Source organism: Callospermophilus lateralis, chromosome 10, assembly GCF_048772815.1.
Source record: "Callospermophilus lateralis isolate mCalLat2 chromosome 10, mCalLat2.hap1, whole genome shotgun sequence".
Classification (NCBI taxonomy): Eukaryota; Metazoa; Chordata; class Mammalia; order Rodentia; family Sciuridae; genus Callospermophilus; species Callospermophilus lateralis.
In genome coordinates, this window is record NC_135314.1 from 28,705,641 (window position 1) to 28,729,808 (window position 24,168).

At 32.9% G+C, this 24,168-nt stretch overlaps 1 protein-coding gene across 1 annotated transcript in view; it reads left to right on the forward strand.

Moving 5' to 3' along the window:
• Positions 1–24,168, forward strand: part of Robo2 (roundabout guidance receptor 2) — a 540,305-nt gene that overhangs the window by 424,488 nt on the left and 91,649 nt on the right. The window contains exons 8-13 of the mRNA XM_077110331.1: positions 8,745–8,869; positions 13,140–13,311; positions 16,840–17,045; positions 21,229–21,310; positions 21,755–21,917; positions 23,544–23,710. Of these exons, the coding sequence (XP_076966446.1) occupies positions 8,745–8,869; positions 13,140–13,311; positions 16,840–17,045; positions 21,229–21,310; positions 21,755–21,917; positions 23,544–23,710 (915 nt within the window). The remainder of the gene's footprint in view (positions 1–8,744; positions 8,870–13,139; positions 13,312–16,839; positions 17,046–21,228; positions 21,311–21,754; positions 21,918–23,543; positions 23,711–24,168) is intronic.

A 24,168-nucleotide genomic window follows, 5' to 3' on the forward strand; every position in this document is an offset into this window, starting at 1 on the left:
GTAGGGGCATGCCAATTGTTGGCACAGTTAATTGATACACACATATGCATACATAGGTAATACTTGCATAGAAAATGTTTATGCAAGCAGCTTTAAATAGTGCCATAAAAAGATTAAGCAACATTAATGGTAACAGGCCAATCACATATTCCTCATTCTGCTAGTAGGAGATAAAATACAACAAAAAGAAGGCACTAATGAGTTAGGATGGTGCCTTACTAAGCGTGTAATTAATGTTATTAAGAAACATTGCAGTTGCATATTAAAATTCCGTTAACTAAGCCACCCTTCATCATTAGTACATTGGTTTCTGGGTAGCAAAAATTTTTTTCTTTTTCCTTTTTCTGATTGGCATCTTCATGCAATCTTTCTTTAAAAAATGAGATAATGGGATGTGATCAGCCTTCCTGGTTTTCCTGGAATGCTGATGTGACAGTTCTGGCAAGTTGACAGGTTAAGTGACTGAAAGTGGATGTCTTGTCTCACCATTTACTTGAAGAGGCATTTTTTAGGCTAAGTTTTCCCCTCCTCACTTGCACAGTTATGACCCCTTCTACCCCCAATATAAGAAATCTTATTTCCCCAGTTTAGCAGCATAGGACCTTGATATTTTTTTAACAAACTTTTAAAATATTCTCCATTTGCTGGTCAAAAATATGGTCGCTCTTTTCTGAATTATGTGAATATTGCCTTGATAAACAATTAGTTCTAAAATTAATAGTATTTCATTTGCAAATCAAGAGTTCCCTAAAGAGTAAAAAAAAAATTATTCTGATAAGAAACAGAAAATATAGGGAAGTGGTACTTAGAAGTTCAAAATTTCTTAAAATGTTTATAGATGTTTCCAGAAAGTTTTCAATGTATAGTTTTATTTTTTTATAGTTCAGTTGTTCTATGCAACTTGTATGTTGAATCAAGTATGAGTTTCTGTACTTACCTACAATCGAAATGAAATCTACTTTGGTAATCCAAGATATAATAAAGCTTAAATTTCTATAAACATGCCTGAGTTATATGATGAAGTAAGTATACTACTTATACTAATTATGACCAACTGTATCACTGGTGCAAAAGTGCCAGGAGCTTTGAATATAATGAGATGGAAAAAATATTGCAATGTAGAAATATTTAATACCATCATAGGATTATAGAAGGCTTTGTAAAACAAGTAAAGACAATTAATATAGAAAAATATGTGGGTTCGCTAATATGATCCTTTTTGTTTAACAAACTGACTAAAAATGTGGAATGATCTAGATTGCCAGTGGTGACAAAGAAGGAGGTGAGATTAATGGACCCTTGGTGCCATTGGAAGAATTTTATATTTCTAACATAAAACATATGTTTTTCTCTCTGTGAAGAACAACCTCTCACCCTTCCTCTTACCTGTTTAATCAATAAAAAAGAATCAAATTCTATCCTTCCTCCCTTTGTCCCTCTATAATTTCCCTTTCTCCCTCTTTCCTTCCTTTAGCTTCTCTTAGAATTGCTTTTACAGTTGCTCTACAATGTGATTAAGAAGTCCACTTTGATCACACTAGATAATAACTGGCTCACTTCATTGCCTACTCTGATCATCAGATTTGGAATAATTGAAAGTGGTTTTGGGGTTTCAAGTATTATATGAACCCTCCAAAATTGTAGTCTTCCCAAAGTTAACAAATTCCATAGGAGGAAGTAAGAAATGCACAGAGTAATACTAAATGACAGCAGCATCATTATTCACACAAGGAATGGATGCTCCCATGTATGTGACCTCTGATAGGTGAAGAGCAGGATGTGAAGTCTGATTACATGAAGAATCTAAGACTCTCATTCATTGTGATCATTCTATTCTCTTTAACCATTTACTTTACTTTTTCTAATTTATGAAACTAGTAAACTATATAGTACTTTCCATCTTCATTTTGATATCAGAAAAGTGTGTGCATGGGGGTGGGCCAGGCATGGCTCTGGAAGCTGAGACAGGAGGACTGCAAGTTCAAAGCCATCATTAGCAACAGTGAGGCATTCATCAACTTAGTGAGACCCTGTTTCTAATAAAATTCAAAATTAGGCTGGGGATGTGGCTAAGTGGTTGAGTGCCCCTGAGTTCAATTCCTAGTATCATCCCTTCCTGCAAAAAAAAAAAAAAAAAAAAAAGATGTCAGAAAAAAAATACATATCTGTTTATGGTTTACAAATTATATTATTGTCAAAAGAAAAGGTATAGATATTGGTATTTTAGCATGTAATAAGAATTTTAATATTAGCTACAATTACTCATTAGAAAAGAAACCATTTACTCATCTAGAAGAGTTATTGCTGTGGACTCAGTAAGAAAAACAGTTAATTGGAAAAGTAAGTAACTTAGCAATTCGATCATTTATATTCCTTGGAAATAGTGACAAATGAATAAAATGTGATTAAATGGGCTTTTTAAAAGTGTTATCTTAAATCCTATATTCCTAATTTATATTTTCCATTACAAATGCATTCTTTCCTCTGAAATGAATTATGTATTAATATGCTTCAAATCAAATATTTTATGACATTATGTATGCATTTCCAATATTAAAAGAAATGATATGGACTCAAGTGAATGTTAAATAGTAAAAAAATAAATAAAATTAAATAAGTTCAAAACAATCACTTATCAATTAGAAGTCAAACTCTTCTGTTTTTAGATTGAATAAACATTTATCTCTTATTCCTAGAGTACACTGCGTTGTAATGAAATGACTTCTGCCTGTTTCTTGTTGGTAAAGGCAAGCCTACTAACATTTTGCCAGGACTTCTAGGTCTGATTGCTATAAAATGCCTATTTTTGTCTATATACTTTTGTTCCTCTGGGATGGTAGCTACTTGTTTATAGTTATATAGTGATGTTCAAATTGGTTAGAAATTTTTTTCCAACATTTTCTGTCATTTCCCTCCATCCAAATTATTACCAATAGTATTGGGAAAAATGTCAGAAGCTTTGAGTACAATGAGATGGAAAAAATATTAAATATTTGCTATAGATCCATTTTTAAAAATTTCCTAATCCATGCCCTTTACTTAGAAATTCACTCTTGGGAGCTTTTCTAGGCCAAATAAAGACAACATTTCAGTGCATGGTGGTAAACAACACTTCACACCAATAAGAATGTACTACTGATCTGAGTAAGATATGTAAATGGGGGAAATAGAGGAAAAAAAGAGAGAGAAAATGCAAGCAAGGGCATGTACCTGAAATTGGAAGGAACAAAGGGCAAGTATAAGGTCAGGATGTGTTCAGGTTAATCCTTGTTGACAAGGTGAATCAAAAGATAATAGATATCAAGATTGGTTAAGCACAAGAAAAGCCAATATATATGTGAGTGATGGAGAGAAGACTGGTCTACTGAAATTCTGGAAGTAGTCTGGGGACAAATGAGTGTCAGGATGATAAAATCTTGGGAGAGAATGATTTGCAAGCCTTGCAATGATATGCATTGTAGGTTTTTATTGCCATGTAATGAAAAGCACTGTAGGGTTTTGAATCAAGAGTGATTTGAAATAAAGTGTATTTAAGAAAGGCTGTACTTAGAGTTAGTATAGGAAGAAAAAGATTATGGGTTTTATGCTCCTTTAAATAATAAAAACAGCTATTCAAGAAAAACATGTTATGATTTTTTAAATATTATACCTTATTGGAAGTTGTAGCCTAAAGTTCTTACTCAATTATTTGATGCTAGATATGAAAAATTCTCAGTTAATCAGATTATAATTTGAAGTAAAACAAATTAAACTAGCAGTTCAGTGTTTAATAGGTCCAACTACGACATCGAAATGAAAGTAAAGTAAACCTAACTTCCAGTCTAAGACTTTAACCTTAAGAAAATTGTGTACCCTTTACAAAGTTCAGTTTACTGGCCTTTATATCATAATGGTAATCATTAAGACATAAGGTTTTCAAATTTTAAATGAAATAATGCCTGTAGATGGTTTAACATAGTCCCTAGCACTTAATAAGCACTCAATTAATGTTAATTATTGTCATTGTATTGCACAGTTTGTGACTGAGCAAGTCTTTGACTCAAGCAAATGATCAAAGAGATTGCGTTTTAAATGTTTGCAGAATATATTAGCATTTAATAAGTAAATTATATTAAATAGCAAAAAATGTTTTCTACTCCAGTTTGTCAGGAAGTTCAAAATGTTTATTACTATTGAATCAAAAGTTTATTCATTCAGGCATGAAATTACACCCAAAGAAAGGGAGCAGCTGAGTGTGCCTGTAACCGCCCTGTATCACATATTAATGTACCTAACTGCTGCATGACTATCACCATGTTAATGCCTGCCATACAAAGTCATATTTTCCTGTAGAAACAACTTGAACATGATGCGATTAACCTTTAAGGTCCCCCTCCCCTCATTTCAAAGCCCTCCCCATGCATGGCCTATGCTTCCTACTAGTGTTCAGCCATCTGATTTCCATATCACCCACTCTCTCTCACCAGCAAGCATTAGCATAACAGAGCTGTCGCATGACTTTGATTGAAGCCAGCTTGGGCTGAATTCAGTATCAAACCATAATTTCGCAGAAATCAAATCTAATTTGCGGTGCATTGTATTTAAATTCTCAAAACACAGTTTCAAGTGAACTGGCCTAGACCTCTAATCTTAATTGACCTTTTTATAGATCAGGTCTACTTCTCTGGAAATCACACAACATACTTTTCTAATAGAGATATTGTTTTTTAATGTGTAAGTGTTGATTAAATACTGAACTGCATCACTCTGCTCCATCTCATTTCTTCTTATAGCTAAAGCAATAAGGTATAATCACTTGACATGGTAGGCAAGTAGGTTATTGCAGCATAGTTACAAGAAATTTGTCTAATGTTTTCAGGTTTTAGAGAGGACATAAATATATATTTCATAGTCGTCTGTCTTAACAAACATCAGAGAATTGCCATTTTTATAACTAGCATATTCTTCTGGAGTTTATAACTCAATATCCTTAATTCGCATTGGGTTTAAATTGTGTTTTGAATTGTCATCTTGAGGACCTAATTGTGTTTTTTTTCATATTTAATGAGAACCATTGTATAAAATCCCTTTTATATATAGCACACTTCCCACTATCATGCTGTGTTGATAAAACGCCATCCCTGTCTACTCCTCCCTTTGGTGCCATCAGCCAAGTACTCTCTTTTCAAACCATTCTCACTGCCACCTGGCAGAGATGCGGAAACTGTGGAGTGTCATCAGAAGAATAATTGATGCTGTTTTTCATTTTAAAACCTCAAAAGTAAATTCCTTGAGCTGATATGCCTTCACAGAAGATTGCAATATAGATCTTGGGCAGAGAAAGAGATTCTATAAAAGTTAAAGTGATCGTTGCAATTTTATTTATTGGCCTGACTTTGGGTGACAAAAGGACATACATTTTGAGAGACTCAAAAGCTTTTTAGATTGTTTTACTAAATGATTCAACATTTTTAGTTTTCTTTAAAAAAAAAAATTACACCTGACAATTCTGGTTCTATTGAGACCCATGAGGCTATTGACATGAAATAATTGCATATATTAGAAATAGAGCATATTTATAATAACTTAGAATAAAAGTATAATATAAATAGATATCACAGGAAAAAGAGAGTTTTTAGGATTGATGGCTTTTGGTTAGTGGTCTTTAAAAAATATAAAACTGGAAAAAAGTTCAAGAAATTATGATTTCCTGGTCTTTCAAAATGATATCATGAGTGGTAAATATTATGTTGTGATACTGCAGCACTTCATTTTTGTATAGGAGTTCTGATGAAATGTTTTCTTTAGGTGCTACTTGTAGCAATTCTCACTGGATTTTCTGTCCCAACTTGCCAAGGTGTTCCAGCCTTTGTCTCTGTCTTTCTAATCATCATCTTCAATCACCATCTACATTGCTTCCAGAGCATTCTTTTTAAAACCGTGTATCTGATATCTATTTTGCAAAATCATCTTTGAAAAGATCTTAATAGCTTTCAAGACACAATTTTCAACTCCTTTGTATAAATTATCTGGTCTTATCTATATCAGCTCTGTACACCAGGTTACTTATACTTTCAAAACTCTTTATCTTCCGGTACCAAATCCAGTTACACAGGTCTTTGCCTTATGTTTGGTGCCTTTGTTCTGTGACCTTAATTCTCTTCATCTAGTGATCTCTTACCTGTGCTTCAAAACACAGGTCATTTTCTATTATTGCATTTTCTATTATTGTACAAATCGTGTAATGGTGTGTTTGTTTCCTGAGAAGTCTCTGCCATAGGACAAGTAGGACGAGTGCACCTTCTAACACCTCTTTTTTTTCCCCCTCTCTTTTTCTTTTATTTTGGGTGTACTGGAGATGGAACCTAGAGCCTGTGAATGCTGGACAAGAGCTCTAACAGTGAGCTACACCCCTACTCAAGTGCCATGTTATATTTGGCTTCCCATGCCCTGAACCAAGCAGAATGTCTTAGAATTTGTATTCAGTCAGTACATTTTGAATGAATAAATGGATGAACTCTAGCTTCTCAGGAAAGTGTATTCATAGATATGGTCAATACTGAATCCTTTTTTTGGGGGGGGGGACTATATTTTAGCAGCTGTGATAAAACTATAGGATGAGGATTTCAAAAATGTTTTACAAAAACACTCATCTAAAACACATTTTCAAACATTCAAGTATCAAATTCAAGGAAGTCTATAGCTATATCTAAATTACAGATAGTGCTTTTACTGACATAGGTAGATGACAGAAAACAAAAAGCTTAAAACTATGTTTTCATTTATGTTTCATTTGATGATTTCAATCTGTTATTGCTTTTTTAATATTATATATATATATATATATATATATATATATATATATATATATATATATATATATAGATTGTGTAAGTACCAGGTTCTCAGGTCTTACTAACTAGTTATATAGGCCGATTTAAATTCTCTCTCACCCAAAGCTGTGCAAATGAACTAATAAGCTGAATAGGCAACTTTTATTAAAGAGTGTCAAATAACTGATTTTGACTGAATTGGGTTTTTAATTTTTGAAGATGACATACAAGCTAAATTCCTCAATACTTCTCAAAAAGCTAATGTCCACATTGGCATTATTACTTTTCTTTCATAGGATTTCATACAACTAAACACTGATTCTTAAATATTTCATAACATTTTTTTCTAGAAAAATCCCATATTACAGATGATGAAGACCAACCTTTAATCTTCTGTGGCAAAAATAATCCAGTGGTTTCACATTTCTGCTGAAAAATGAATACTGCTGTGCTTTAAAAGTTTTTCCTAAAGTAATTTTGTAACATTAATTTAAACTATCATTTCTATTAGCAAACATGGAACAAAAATCAATGTATCTGCTGATTCAGGAGAAGTGTGTAGAAATAACAAGTAGATTGTGAGAGGCCTGTAATCTTCTGAGCATGCCAGGCAACATAAACCACACTCTTTCCAAATAGAGCCATAAATCCGGGTTCTCCGTACTGTTAGAATGAGTCTTCCGTTATCTTTAGTTATAGAAAAGAATTTCACTTAGTAGATTTATCCCTTCTGTCCTTGGGGTATGTGTTGGATATCTTAAATTAGGAGCCAGGAAAATAGAACACCTAAAAAAAAATAAGTCGATACAAATCTCACTGAATTCTTTTTGAGAAATTACCTCTGCTTTCACAGTGATAGCATTTTTGTTAGGATGAATGATTGGTTTTAGGTTTGGGGCACCATGTATTTATTCTGTTCTTAGTTTTGCAGTTATGCACTTGAAAAACGTGAAAGAAATTCAGGTGAAGTCTTTTATTGGATGTTGCTGATTGTCAGAGTTCTTTAGAGCTCGCCTTTTAGCTGATGTATACCAGATTCTAAAACTTAGAGTTGATTTGAAAGTGTTTCCTTGGTCTAGATGATCAGAAAAGTCATGGGATACACATGGTGTTTACAACTGATGTGGGTTTGGTGCTGAAGAAGATGTCCTTGGGAACATTTCTTGCTATACCTTCTCTTGTTTTTTACTCCTTTGTCTCTCTTTATCATTAGGTTCCAATCTAACTTTTTCTGTCTTAGCATTTTTACCCCATCCCTGCCCTCTTTCTTTCTTTCTTTTTGTATTATATCTAGATAGATAGATAGATAGATAGATAGATTCTGATAGATATAGATATAGATATATATAGATTAAATCCTGGGGTGCTCTAATTTGATACATTTATTTATATTGTTTGTTATTTCAAATATGTAACTTCCATCCCTTAAATAATTCAATGTCTTTAATCTTCAAATCTTGAATTCCAGAATATAAGAATTTTAATAATATGGATCATATTTTATGCCTTCTGACATCCCATTGCCTCATTCAGTATCTTACAAATATTGTAATAAAATGAGTGTGTACTAGGAGATGGATTTTAAAGGAGGAGATAATTGTGTAAAGGAGTGATTCCTTTCCATGTTTTTCTATTAAAAAACATAACCAAATCATTTTTATAAAAAATGTTAGAATCATAAGGGATCAATTTTCCCATACAAGTAGGTGGGACACAGGGATATAATATAATGGACTATACTTAAAATAGATCTGCTAATAAGTTTTTTCACATTATTTCCCCAATCCCTCAGTGTTTTAAGAAATGCATATAAGTAAGTAAAAAATTGCTCTCTGGCACTGAGCAATGCACCCAGAGCCAGATTTTCTCTTTGATATCTTTTTCTTTGACAATGGTTGATATTTACACATTTTCTTTCCTTTTAAATTATAGCTCCTCCACAGTTTGTGGTTAGGCCAAGAGATCAGATTGTTGCTCAAGGTCGAACTGCGACATTTCCCTGTGAAACTAAAGGAAATCCCCAGCCAGCTGTGTTTTGGCAGAAAGAAGGCAGCCAGGTGAGTGTGAGGCTTGACTGCTTTTCTGAAGTCTCTGAACTTTGCTGACTTTGGTACTCCCTGAAGCTTGTCTTGCCTCCATTGCTATCAGATGCTGAACTTATTTTATTGCTAAAAGAAAGACAAATGATTCTAAAATAAGTGAAAGAAAGATGTTCTAGCACTTTTTATTTGCTAGTGGTAATCTTTGAAAATCCTGCATTTTGCAAGAAACACAGTGTAGCAAACTTATTTTAAAAATCCAACCAAACCTCTGTAAATATTTAAATCTCTGCAGGTTAAGGTGATTTTGCTTTCTTGCACAGGATTAGTCTGAGTAAGTGAGTTGGTACATACAAAGAGCTGAGAATAGTTCCTCGCTCATGGAAGATGATCAAAAAATATTTCTAGCATTTATTGGCATAGATCCAATATCCCTCCACTCCTAGATAGAAAATATAAATGACTTTTAAAAATTATTAATTTAAGCCTGTTTCCACTTAAGAGTTGAAGAAATCTTTTCTTTCATTTTCCCTTCTGGATTTCTTCACAGTAGGGTTAAACAGAAATAATATATAACACAAAGAGCCAATACCTACCTTGTCTTTGCTTTGCTTTTTCTGGACATGATGGCCTCTCAATGTCTCTCCCAAAGCCAACTGGATACATTACTTTTATAATTTAGCACTTGGGCCAAATTCAGAGAGTGTTTAGCCTATACCTTCTGAGACAATGAATGGAACTTTCAGCTTAAATTAGATCTGAAATTGTGATCTTTGCATAAAAATTTGTGCATTCCTGAGAGATCTTGAATTATTTTGTGCTAGATTCTCTAAAACCATCCAGACAAGAAATGTAGTTCTTGTGGTACTCTTCCCCAGCACATTCTGATACTAGTCCAGGTTCTGAAAAAATTTCTCAGGGATTAATTGAAAATATTATTATAAATCATAAGAAATCTGAAAACTTGGCCAGCAATAGGGAATGGTTTTAGCTACATTAAGAGAACCTATTGATTAGAACTCATATATGTCTGTCTTTCTGGAGAGCCTCTAGGAAGTCCTGCTCAGCCATGCTTTCTAATTTGCAGGGGTTCCTCTGCATTCCTGAACCACCCCCAAACTAGTAGTTTTAATCTCTGAATGGACACCTGGTCATTCTTACTTTCTCAACACTCCTTGTTACTTCCCCTCTGAGTCAGGGATGTAAAGGCAATGAAGAAAAGAGAGTCATGCCCACTGCCTTATCCCATTATCCGAATTATCAGACTTCAATTCCCATTTTTTTATCATTTAACAGCTATAAAATGTATTTCTCTTCATATATTTCCTTGACTATTCTTTTCAGTTTCTTTCACATGAATTTATCCCAAACATTCCAGTGAATATGAAAAAAAATGATATGATAGTTAAACACACACATGCATACACACTCACAACCTTTAAAGGAGAGGCCTTAAAGCCATTTTCCTCCTTTTTTTGTTGTTGCACAGTATTTGTAAGTGCTATTTAACTTTACTAACGCTAGTTTTTATACTAATCTGAAATTTTGGGCTATACATCTTACCTCCCATGAGTTATGAAGATTTCATGAATAAGTGTAAATGTAAAAGGAATTTACATGTTATGAAGATAACACAAATTGCTATTTTGTCACTGATAGCAAACATAATGATGAGAAGCAATTTGATCATTGCAAATTCACACTTTAAGTCATGTTTTAAGTGAAATCTCATAATGTTTCCTGATATATATATATATATATATATATATATATATATATATATATAGAGAGAGAGAGAGAGAGAGAGAGAGAGAGATACACACACACACATATATATATATATACACACATATATATATGATTTATTTTTGTAAGATTATTTCATGTGTACATAATATCCCTCAAAATAGCTCCAAGTTAGATACAAAATGTTTTTTTCTTGTACTCTTATACACATATGGTATTAAACATTGTTTTTAATGGTTATGAAAATAGTTATCAAAAGCATTGAAGTATTCCTTTTCCTATTTGACAAAGTAGCATGTAAATCCATATATACTATAGCTAAGGATGCCACAAAATTTCTACTTAGCTTCTTTGGCTTGTTTATTATCATAGGTCTAGTTACCTTCTTCTTACCAATATGCTCCCATCAGGGATCTAGAGATTGGGAGGAGGGAGGGAGGTACAGAGGGAGAGAGAATAAAGAGAAGTGCTTGAGCAAACTGTAAATTTTCAAATCATGAATTAGGATATTAGGAAAAATAAATTGGTCTTACTGTCTCTAGTATCCAATTTCTATAGTGATCTATGACTATCCATCAGTAGAAAGAGTGAAGTGCTTGGACTTAATGGTCCATATTCCCCAATATGTGCTGATAATGCCAATTAGTACTAATAGGATTCTCAGACACTTCAAGGCAAGCAGAGCTCTGTAGAGTTCCTTGGTTTTGCTTATAATCCATTTTCTTTTGGCCATGTCATACAAGCAGGGAATAAAGATGATGGGTTAACCTCAATCAAATGCCATTTTCCATGTCAATGGATCATTTAGAAGGTGGACTGATATTACATCCTAGAGGAAAAGATCCCAGAGAGAATTAGCCCATCTGATGGATTGGTGCTATGTAAATTAGTATTCTAATGGCTAATTGTAAGAAAGTGCACATTTTGAGTTATTGTATCATTTTCAAGTGCCTTTAAATTTAGACCCTTCTCTTTTGGATGGTTTATTTCTGTAATATATTTGGATTCCACATGAGATTTAACTTGTTCTCAAATTATGTTTCATATGCATGAAAATATCTAGACTTAGATAGTAATACAAATTTTAGGAGAGGGAAACAGTTTTTTTGAAATCATATCCCTGACAGGCTAGCAAACATCTCTTCTTTTAGGAGTTTAATAACATGGTAATGTTTATGTAAAGTGGGCTTATAGTGTCACACTTGAATCTAATAAAGTGGACATCCATCATGTTGCAATAAAGAGAAGAGCTTCTAATTAAAGTAGGACATCATTTGCAGGATTAAAGTCATTTAGCGTAATTGAAAAGTGTTAATACCCTATTTTATCCTCTTCCAATGGTAGTACTTCAAGGGTAAAAACATTTTAAGGTGAAAATGTGTCTTGTGCCTTTAATTGAATGTTATTACCTCCTGATTGCAACTTATTGAAACTGTTTAATTACAAACCTGGAAAATTAATTACTATATTGAGAAACAGATCCCCGAGGGTTATAATGTTCTTTTTTGTAAGTAAATAGAACATAAAAATTGATATGTTCTTATTTATAATCCAACTTGGAAACATACCTCAATATGATTTATTATATCCAAATGTTTTTCTTAATTGAACAACAGTAAAGTGACATAGGTCATCTAAATTGATGTTACTGCACTCATATAAAAACTTTCAACATTTATGATTAGGCTATATGAGATATATGATAGGCTTTTTTGTGATACATAGTAAAGTGTTTTTTAAAAATAATACTTCAAAATTGTTTGGTAGAATATTCTAACTTCCATAATTACTCTACATCCTTTTATTTTCAGCCATAGATTTTATCATGCTTAGATTAGGATTTGTCCATAGCTCTTTGGGAAGTTGTCATGATTTGCAGTGCATTATAGCAATACACTCAGCTTTGTCTGTCAGTCAAAGACACACACATTTTGAAAAATGTTAGAATTGAATTTGTTGTCCTAAAATATTAAAAATTATCAGTGACAACTGCAATTATATTTTACATTCTTTGTTTCCTGTAAGTTTAAAAAACACCTGCACATTTATTGTTACTCTCTCGATCCTTACCTTGTGTAGGAGTTAAATCATATGAGAATTATGCTGCCCATTTTATAGATGAGGAAAACTTGTTTTAGAGAGAGTAAATGGCTGAGATCAAGAAACCTTAATGTTACCCTGATTTTATCATTACATGCTGTATATATGTGTTGAATTTTTATACCGTAGCCCATTAAAATGTACAAGCATTATAGGCCAATCAAAACTTAAAAATTAAAGACAGATCCAGCTCTTTAAAAATGCAGGTGATTATCCCTTCAACTGAAGTATGTTGAGGTCATAGAGCATACACCATGATTGGAAACTTTCCCAGTTAGTTTTCCCACTATCCGACCTATAATTATTTTGGAAACATTTTTGTTTAAATCTATACATCTTTTTACCAATCATAGTTTTCATAACTATAATATTTGTTGTTAATGCAATTTTCATTGTAAGTGGTAAAAAAAAAATGTTGATAAGATTGTGTTTGCTTCTACAGAATCTACTTTTCCCAAACCAACCCCAGCAGCCCAACAGTAGATGTTCAGTGTCACCAACTGGAGACCTCACCATTACCAACATTCAGCGCTCAGATGCGGGTTACTACATCTGCCAGGCCTTGACTGTGGCAGGAAGCATTTTAGCAAAAGCTCAACTGGAGGTTACTGATGGTGCGGAAATTGTTTTTAGATTCGTCTCATAAAAAAATATGATTTTTATTTCAAGATACACATTAAATGTGGGGTTTTTCTATTTGTTAAGTGGTTTAGATCAATGTTTATCCTCTAAATTTAAATCTAGGTAAAGTAACACATTTTAAGTTTTTAATTTACCTGCCAGTATTTCATTTAATGCCATTTATTTTCCCAAAGGCAGCCCCCATTTTAATCTTAAAAACAGTGATTTGAAAGAAATTTTAATTTTAAATTTAAAGTAATTTTAAAGAAATGACATCAAAATTATTGTGTTTACAAGTGTAATCTGAATACTTTTACTTAGTCTTATGTTGACATGACTGCTTCTCAAAGATGTTAATAATTTTATATTTTACTGCAGAATAAGAGATATCATCTTTAATATTATCAGTGAAACAGAGAATTAGTTTTTTAGTTAGCTAATCACATTATGACATTCCTCTGCCTTTAATTATACATTCACTAAGTTAAATTAATTAAATACTTTTGGAAGCACTGATGAATGCTAAAATTATTATTTTTTACTTGCACGTATATACTTTGAATCTTAACTGAGACACTTACATTCAGAGTGAAAGTTGAAAAGGTTCTGATCTTTCCCCAAGGTTCATCACAATTGACAGGAAGTTCTAGCTATTTTTTGAGCCTCTGAGCATGAATTTATTCCCTATTCTTCCATGCCTTAAATTAAAACTTTCTATTGCTGTCTTATATTGGTGAGCTTTTTGTGTTTGTTTTCCCTTCTCATGCTGATTTCTGAGATATAAGACCTTTCGTCTGTGGTTTCTCTAATTCTCTGCTGGTTAAATTTCAATGTGCTTTCATACAATTTGAATTTACGTGTAGATTAAAAGGTCATTTAAAATTAGTAGAAAGGCAGTATTTTTTAATATCTGTCCATGGTATGGCCTGATTCAGCACCATGTCAGGAATGGGAATAAATAGGACAGACAAACACTGGCTGTGAAGACATTGAGTCGTTAATGTCTGCACCTGCTGATGCTCTGGAGATTTATGGCCATGGAGCTGAAAGAAGAAGTCAGGTTCAAGGGTAACAGTGATGAGAAATCCTTCCTTAAATAGGCAGTGGTTCCTTAAAGCCTCTTTGATGGTTTCTACCTTTTTGTTTATTTAAAAAGAGTGAAAGGTAATTATGAATATTTTAAAAGTACTCATATATTCTATCAGTAAAATTTTCTAGGTATTTATACTTGGAAAACAAGATATCTGGACCTAAACCTAAGATTTACTCTAAATTGCTATAAAATATTTCAAACATAATGCTTAAAATATCTACTATAATCTAGCTACTTGAAGCATTTTACATGAGAGAGACTGAGCTTAAGTGAATAATTTGCTACGAAAAATCAGACCATATATGTAGAAAACAAAATGAGTGAATTAGAAGAGGTAGTGGTTTCAACTGATAGGGTTCATGAGACAGGTAGATATTGAGAATTATTTTTGATACAATGAATTGAAACTTATGTTAGTTGATGATATCTCACAGCTAGAATATCTATTCTAGGTCAAAATTTAAAAAGGTCATGATTGAGTTTAAATTTTCAGTTGACTGAGATGGCTCCGAACATTTCATTACAACTGTTTTGAACAACATTGATTTTTACTTAAGCAATCAAAAAGTCAAAGTTATTATGAATAACTATCTCTAAATATGAAGCTGTGTCCTTGGCTGATGACTTCAGCTTCTAGTCATACTTTAGGTTTTTCAGAATAGTTAGTGATTTAATCACATGTAAGCCATCATTTTCATTTTAGGTGTACTCTTTGATAAGATCTAGGGCAATTTTGAATCAATTGAAATTGTAAATTGAAAAATATATATCATATTCAGAGAAACAAGTGCTTATTCCATCTGTACCAATGTTTTTGTTATATCTTTGACATTAAACTCAATTACTGAGCATATTTTTAATTTAAACATTCATATAGTATTCACATACTATTGCTAATAGTGATGAAATATGTCATGTCGAGTTACAGTTGTACAGATTATGGATTGAGGTAAGATGTTTCCAAATACTTAAGTTTCAAAATAGACCTCTAAAAGATCTTCTCATGGTTATTCACTTTTTTCCTTTGCCCTTATTTCAGAAAGTTAAAAAAAAAAAAAAACTTGTAAAGAAAACTCTATGAGTGGAATGAATAGAATCTAAAAGGACTAGGAGCTGAAATGCAGTTCTGTCTTATGCTGACTATAAATGTCAAACCATAATCTTACATGAATGGTTTATTGAGGATTTATAATGCATAGTTAGAGAAGACCATGGAGTTGTTCACAGATCACTGGAAACCCTAAATGTTCATTTAAACTTTGACCTTAATGTCATGGAAACCTTGTGGTCATCTTTCACCCATAGCATCCTTGAAAGTGAAAATTCCTCTGGCCAGGAGATTTTCAATTCACTTATTGATCGAAGTCATTCAAAAGACAATGAACCACTCATTTAGGCATTAAAAAAAAAAGAAAAAAAAAAGGCAGAGGGGAATAATTAGATGACCTTTGGCTACATCTAATGATTTCAGAGATATGACAATAAAAGCAGGTTATAAGAAATTACTGGAATTCTTACGAAGAACTTAATTTGAAGCAAAGATGTAACATTTAAAATTTGATAAATAAGTTAGACTCTGAAGACCTATTTTTCTCCCCATATTAAAAAATCCATTGATCTAGTTTTGGCTCATAAATGATTTATGTAAAACCATTAGCTTAAATTTCTATTTGCCAAATTATTGCCAGATGTCGCAGAATTATTGTAATATTGGGCTCCCACATTCTCTTAAGCTTCTTCATTTGTTTCTAAAATGAAGAAAGTGATCAAAAAAATCAGTGAAATAAGTCGTTCTAATTTTGGTGTATGACCAAGTAATTGTTCTATGGTTTATCATAGTTTTTTTATTATCAATATAATAAATTCAGGTTCATTGGGGTCTACAGTGTCTTGACTTGCAGCGGACCTATTATCCTAAGTTCTAATTTAAATTAAAATTGATTGGTTGTGTCATGGGTGGTTCGTAGAGGCCTGGTAATTTTAATGATTTCTTCCCCAAATCTGTGAACACTAGTGTAAATATGATGCATACAGATGGAGACAGAGTCATGGAAATTGGTGTTTACAAACATGGATAGACAAAGGAATTGAGAACCTCAAGCAAAATTACTTTTCTAATTATTTACCTGGTAATAAAAAATAACTTTTTAGAGAAAAGAAACCGGTTTTTTTTCATCACAGTTGCTAAACAATAATTTAAATCCACTATTCTTTTTTATTTTCTGGGAGGATTTTTAAATATATATCTTATGTATTGGATGTTATATGTACATATATGATATATATGATGGGTATTGAATAAATACACAAAGTAAGTTCTAAGTAATATGTTTGGCTTTGGGGTTTTCACCTTACTTCCGATATCAATACTTTAAGACTATTGAATGCATAGGAGTTAAAATATACTAAATATGTCTTTATTCTTCAGTTCTGACAGATAGACCTCCGCCCATAATCTTACAAGGCCCAGTAAACCAAACACTAGCAGTCGATGGTACAGCATTACTAAAATGTAAAGCCACTGGTGATCCTCTTCCAGTCATTAGCTGGTTAAAGGAGGGATTTACTTTTCTGGGTAGAGATTCAAGAGCATCTATACAAGAGCAAGGAACACTGCAAATTAAGAATTTACGGGTAAGCAATATTTGGTTTGCATTTGAGTCCTTGTCTTAACATAAGAACTGTTATAGGGAAATATTCTGTGGTGAACTTAAAATCTTACATCTTAGCATGCCTTCTGTGCATATTATTTCTTACTGTAAAAATTCCTTAGTTGAAATTAGAGCAAGGGTCTTTTCCTTATGTCACTCATAAATTCAAAACAGACCTAGAATCTTTTTACTCTTGTATCACATCTGCTATGTATGTAATCATTGAAACTATAAATCATAGTTTAATGATTTAAGGATAGTAGTAGAATATATAAAATCCTTTGAATAAGTGACAAATGCTTCTGATTTTACTATCACTGATGAAAGGGATATCATAGCAAGATGTAGATAAGTTGGCTTGGTCAAAAAATTGTGTAGAAAAAATAAAGGGATGAGACTGAATGCAAGAAAGGCAGGTTTGGCTAGTTAGAGGAAACCCATAGGTTTTAGGGGATGTTGCTGTGGATTTTTTCATTTAAACCCCAGGATGAGAACAAATTGTTGGTGATCTTTTAGCTGAAATGTATGCAACAGAGAAAGACCATTCCTGGAAATTTAACAAGTTGGTACCTCTTCAGGAGCAACTCAAAATAATATGTGTGCTTCTGGATATTTTTTTAACTATCTATTACAATGTAACAGTATTGGCAGTAAAACAATTATTAATATCTCATAGCTTATGTGAGTTAGAAGCATGACCATGACTTAATAGGGCTACCTGTTTCAGAGGTATAATCAGAGGAGCCAGTTAGAGGAGATGAGGGCTCATATGAAGATTGACAGGATAGATTTGCTTCCAATCACCATGACTGCTGGTAGACTAGAGTTATTTGGGTCTACTGGATTAACAACCTCAGTTTACTTGCCTTTAGTACATTGCTATGTGGACTTTCTCAATATGCTTGTCTCCTTCCTCTATGTCAACAAGGAAGATCATCTCCTACCAAAATAGGCATTGCAGTCCTATGTACGAAAGTCACAAACAAGGTATCTTAAAACCTTGAAACCAACGGTTTTCAATTTACTCAGGTGGAATATGGAAATTGTAAAATCCAGGTGAATGTCACCATGAGGGATATCTGTTCTCTGCCAGTATATTCAACTCATTCAACCAAGAATAGTTACTCTACTCCTACTTGCCCCCTGTTGCAAGCGTTACACTAAAGCTGGAGAATATATTCATACCACTGGGTTTGAGAGCCAGAATTAAGATACTGGGTATAATATAATGCATGAGGAAAAACAGATTGAAAACAATTCAGTGGAAGAACAGTTAGTAGAAACTGATATCTAGGTAGAAATTGGGAATGAAAGCTAAAGAAAAAACAAACAAACAAGCAAAACCATATTGCTCAATTTTCACATTCAGAAGCCAAGGAGGAAAGTAAAAAATGTTCTACTATAAATGTTTTCAAATGAAAAGGATTCTTCCCATATGATGGGAAATGTTATCTACACTTATATGTTTATCTGGTTATTTATCACTGTAACACACACACACACACACACACACACACACACACACGCCAAATAGAAGAATGGTCCTACTTTTGTAGCAAATACATGGGTATATTTTTAATTGTGTGTGTATGTGTGTATATATAAACACACACACACTCACACACACACACACACACACACACACACACACACACACCACACACATATATGATTTTGAGACATAGGCATTAATTATTGTTCTTAAGTAACAAAACTACTGCCAAGTTCAGTTAAAGGAAAATAAATTAATACAGACTCTTTTTAATCTGTCTTTTCATTGATTGTAAATTAGTTATTAACTTTCTTTGAACAAAATGGAAGTTATTAAAAAATTAATGCCAGCTCTCCTTGAGTAAACACTTTAACCTCTCTCTCTGGGCCCAAGGCAGCCTAGGGCCATGGAGGTTAATGCATTTTCGCTGTATTGTTGAATTAAAGGGTATTCTCGAAGAGTCAAGATTCCTAGGAGTGTTTGAAAGAAGCAATTAAAGGTGCGTGCTTGATGATGTCAAACTTGGAGCCCTGACAGGCTTCTGAGTAGTCTCCAAGATGCCAGCTCCTAGGGGCTTGTCTATAGCCAACTGCACAAGGAGAAAAGTAGGATGGAGTGAGCTAGAATATACACCTCTTAAAGCAATTGGTGAGATGAATGGATAAGGTTGGAAGAGAAGTGAAGCATTCTTGTCCAGAAAAGTTATTATTTAAAATTAAAACAATAAAAGAGAGTGAAGTGCTGATGATTATGGTGATAAAATAGTGAGATTTATCAATGATATTCAGGCATTTGATAAACACCAAAGTAAGCACATCATTCTTTTTCTGTAAAATGAGTCTCTTTCCAGGAGGATTCAAATGGGCTTTTCAGTGTTTCACTTGTATAATCAAGAAAGGTTTTCTATAGGTCATGTTCTTTTGTGTCTCACTATTTCCTTTTCAGTATGTAAAGCAAGAGAAAAAAATAACATGATGAATACAGTGTTCTCATAGTCCAGCTAATTGGTAACTGAATCTGTATCTTTTGAGAAGTAGAATATTCCAGTACTCATTAAAACCTACCTACCACAGCTAATGTCAGGTTGTATCTCCACACAATGACAAGGAGCTACAGTTAAGAAGCATCACCTACATACTCTTCTTTTAGCATTTGCACAGAATAACAAGTGCTACGTTTTAGTTCAACAGCTATAATAAAATGCAAATTTTTTTACTCTTTCACAGTCCATATTCAAATGAACATCCCATTAAAATCCAACCCCGGCTCATTATATTTAGTTTGTGAGTGATGCTTCTTAAATGCAAAGATTTCTAATGACTATAATGTGCACACAGCCACATTTGAAAGAATGGCTCATTCTACAATGGCTATTCCCATCATCCCTCTGTGTAATAGAAGACAATTGTACAGAGATAATATGGCAAAGAATGACGTGCAAGAGCAATTTGAAACTTAAGTTAAAATACATAATGACATTTAAAATCAATTAAAACAGTGAAATGGCAGTAACATCCATGCACTAATGATATACCTGAGAATCCATTCTGAAAGCTAGAATCATCAATACACTTACATTTTGAACCTGACAGATGCAATATTCTATGAACTCCCACATTTCACCAACAATTAAGTTCAAGTTCATCACAGTTTTAATCTATGTCTTCTGCCTTGCTTTATTCTCTTTTTTCATGAGCCTCTCTTCCCAGTCTCACTTTTCCTGTACTCCCAAACCCAACATAAGTGAGTGTTGTTTACCATGGAAGCCCACAAGTCTCAACCACAGTGAGGACTTTTGAATTACATCTTTTATTGACCTTGGGGCTATTTTCAAAGTATAATGAGAGAATCTTTTGGCTTAGATTTGTAAAAGAGACCTCTTTTTAAGTGTCCTTGGCACTTACTCATTAAGTGTCCTTACTCATTGAAGAATTTATTGAAGATAAATTCTTCAGTGAGTAATGAAAACATTTTCAGTCGTCAATGAAATGTCAGTTTTTAAAAATGTTTGAATTTTGTTAGATTATTTTTATGATCCCTTTCAACACTAACTCCATAGTCAGTATTTGTTGATTTACGTATGACACAACTTTCTTTTACTGGATTCTGCACTGCTACAATTTACATAGAAGTGAATACTGAACTCCTTAAAAGAAAAAAAAAAAATTCTTCTTAAAAAAATATTTTTCTTCTTATTTTTCATGTTTTTGAAAAGAAAGAAAGTATGGCCTCCTATTATCTCATTGCTAATTTATTCCAGAGTAAATAATTTATTTAAAACAGAAAAAAAAAACAGAAAAGACAGCTTTTCATTTCTGATGGTGTGTAGCCTTATGATATTATGAATGAATTCTGTCCTGAGTTGTCTATATTTAACTCAGGCTCCATTATAAAATGGAATTAAGAGATTAGTATTATCAAAAAGAAAAAAAGACAAATAGAATTTATCCTATACATTTAATTGTAGAAATATAATTTTGAAAACTTTCAAATCAATGCTATGAATAACATTGTATGAATTTATTTTAATATTTCATATATATAAAATTAATGCATTATTTAGATGGGCAAATGGTACCCCTCACTTTAAAAAAATCAAATATTGCCTGGATGATATTGAGTAATTATTCTGCACATTGATTATAGCTGAATTCTCTCCTTCCATGCATGCTAGATTTCTGACACTGGCACTTACACTTGTGTGGCTACAAGTTCAAGTGGGGAGACTTCCTGGAGTGCAGTGCTGGATGTGACAGGTGAGCTCTTTGTGAACCATCTTAGCAGCAGAAATCTTGAGCCTCATAATGATGGTTCCTTATTAAATAACAAGGTAATGGACGATCAAAGTTTTAATTGATTGAATGTAAATCTAAGTCTTTACATTCAGTACCACCTTTTAAGCCCTCTACCAGTTCACACTCAGCATTACATTTGTGAAATTTAGTACATTGGTTCTTGAAAACTTTGTTATTTTACCTCCTCTTAAGTGCAGGAAATTCTGGTGATCATGTGTGAAAGTAGAGTTTGCATTTACTAATGTGTATGGAAAGCAGACATTCATTTACATAGATGCTACTGATTAATGAAGATGAATTGTTCACCATCTAAGCCAACTTCTTTAGTAGACTGTTTTCTTCTTATAAGCATCAATGTCAACATGACTGATCAGGAACAAAGTTTATTCTGTCTGTCTTCTATAGAATCTGGAGCAACAATCAGTAAAAATTATGATTTAAATGACCTGCCAGGACCACCATCAAAACCACAGGTCACTGATGTTACTAAGAATAGTGTTACCTTGTCCTGGCAACCAGGTACCCCTGGAACTCTTCCAGCAAGTGCATATATCATTGAAGCTTTCAGGTATGACATGATTTCTTTTTTCTTAGTTGTGTTTTTAATTTAGCTCTTAAGTACTAAAGCCTCACCTGAGCTATCTGGCTGTGTTATGATAAGAATGGGTTCAATGGATGAATTTGAAGAATTTATCTTTTATATCAGTCTTTATTCAAGAACAGACTTTATGTTTTAATTTATAACTTAATTGTAGAATTAAATATGCATCATCTATGTCTATATCTATAGAAATGTAGTCATGACACAATCACTTAGCTCATTTATTTTTCCTGACAAGTGTATGTATTTAAAGTGAGAATTTGGGCATTAGAACTGGGAAGACAATACTTTAATTAGGGACAGACACATTTTTATGTTATGCAATATTTATTGAAGCATGAGACTTTGGAATATTTATGCCTAATAATTAGGATAGAACATAATTCCAGTGTTTTTATGCTATATATTTGAATAAATCTATTAAATATGTCTGCAAGAAAATGTAAATCTAAATCAAGAAACTGATTCCATGTGGTTTTAGTGCAGAAAGGAAAAGATGTTTTCATGTATTACTTGAAATCCTATCAACTTACAGATATATAAATTAGCAAATATTATTATAAAATTATTTTATGAGAATTTAATAACATACTTTGCAAATGGGAAAATATACTTAATTTATTTTCATGTTTAATTTCACATCATGACATCATACATTTTGAAGGCTAGCCTTTGTCCTTTGTCAATAATGGGACAAATGATCACTTTCATTTTGAGCTTCTAGAATCCATATTTAAGATAATGAAAGGTACATAGTTTTCAAATTTCAAAATACTATTTTTCTACAGTTTGATAGTTTGATGCCTAAAGACATCTAAAATGAAACCTCCCTAATACCATTTTCTCTTCATTGTAAGCAAAAGTAGCATTTGACTATAGACAAAGTATTTTAAAATGTCATCCATCCATCTGGCTCTAAAAGGTCTGTCTACACACACACACACACACACACACACACACACACACACACACACACACATTCAGAGATATTTCACCAGTCTGAGATGCCAAATCACAATCCCGTGTAATGTACAATTAAAAAAATAATGTAACCAAGGGAAAATATTCATTACATGCTTCCTTTCTTCTTTTACAGATATGTAGTTTTAGAAGGCTCTATTATAATATTGCATGTGGAATTGATGCAAAAGAAAACACCTTGTAACAGGAAAATATATTGGCATAATTTACTCTATAGTCCATTTATTCTTTCTGCAGGTTAATTCTTTTCAAGGTATATATATATATGCATTTATGAGGACCATACTTATTGTATAAACTTGATGTTGTGATCTTGGCCTCTGTTCCTTTTACAGGTATTCATTTAGTGGGCTGCTGTGCATTAGCAAAGGGCTGTCACATCTCCTGGGCTGAGTTTAATTTTGTTGTGCATGGCACTTCCGTTAGGTGGGCTCGGCTTTGTTGTTGAATAAACTGAATTCATCCAAATGTTTCATTTATTGGGCTGAACACTTCAAGTGTTGTGTGTGTGTGTGTTTAATTTTCAGCCATTAACCTTTGTCATTGCTACCCAACTCCATTTCCAATAACTGTATGACTGTTCTTTAAGTGAAATTTCTGTTCGCATTTCAGCCAATCAGTGAGCAATAGCTGGCAGACAGTGGCAAACCATGTAAAGACCACCCTTTATACTGTGAGAGGATTGCGACCCAATACAATCTACTTGTTCATGGTCAGAGCGATCAACCCCCAAGGTCTCAGTGACCCAAGCCCTATGTCAGACCCTGTGCGCACTCAAGGTAATTTCAATAGCTGTAAACATGACTGGTTCTAGAGAGAAGCTTCAGACGGACATTTGAGAACAAGAGATTGCATGAGGAAAAGTACACTGCTTTGTACACTGCTTTGTAAAATGATTTACTGGACTCTATCTAGTGAAGAAGAAAGAAGTCAGCAGTTCAACTTGCTAAAATGTTTCCTTTCTCTGGAGCTGTTAGGATCTTTGCAGTGAAAAATTAAATCGGATACATTTATATGTTAAAAGTAAATCCACTAAGCTAGGACTTTAGTATATTTACAAGAGGGAAAAAAAGATAAAATAAATAAAAATAAAATTTCTCCTTCTTTGGAAGAAATTATACACTAGCCAAAAAAAAAAAGTGATATTTTAATGGATAGATGCTCAGATAGGGGTATCCAAATTACTTCAGAAATTCTATTTTTATAGTACAGAGACTGTCCTGAGAATGCAGCATCT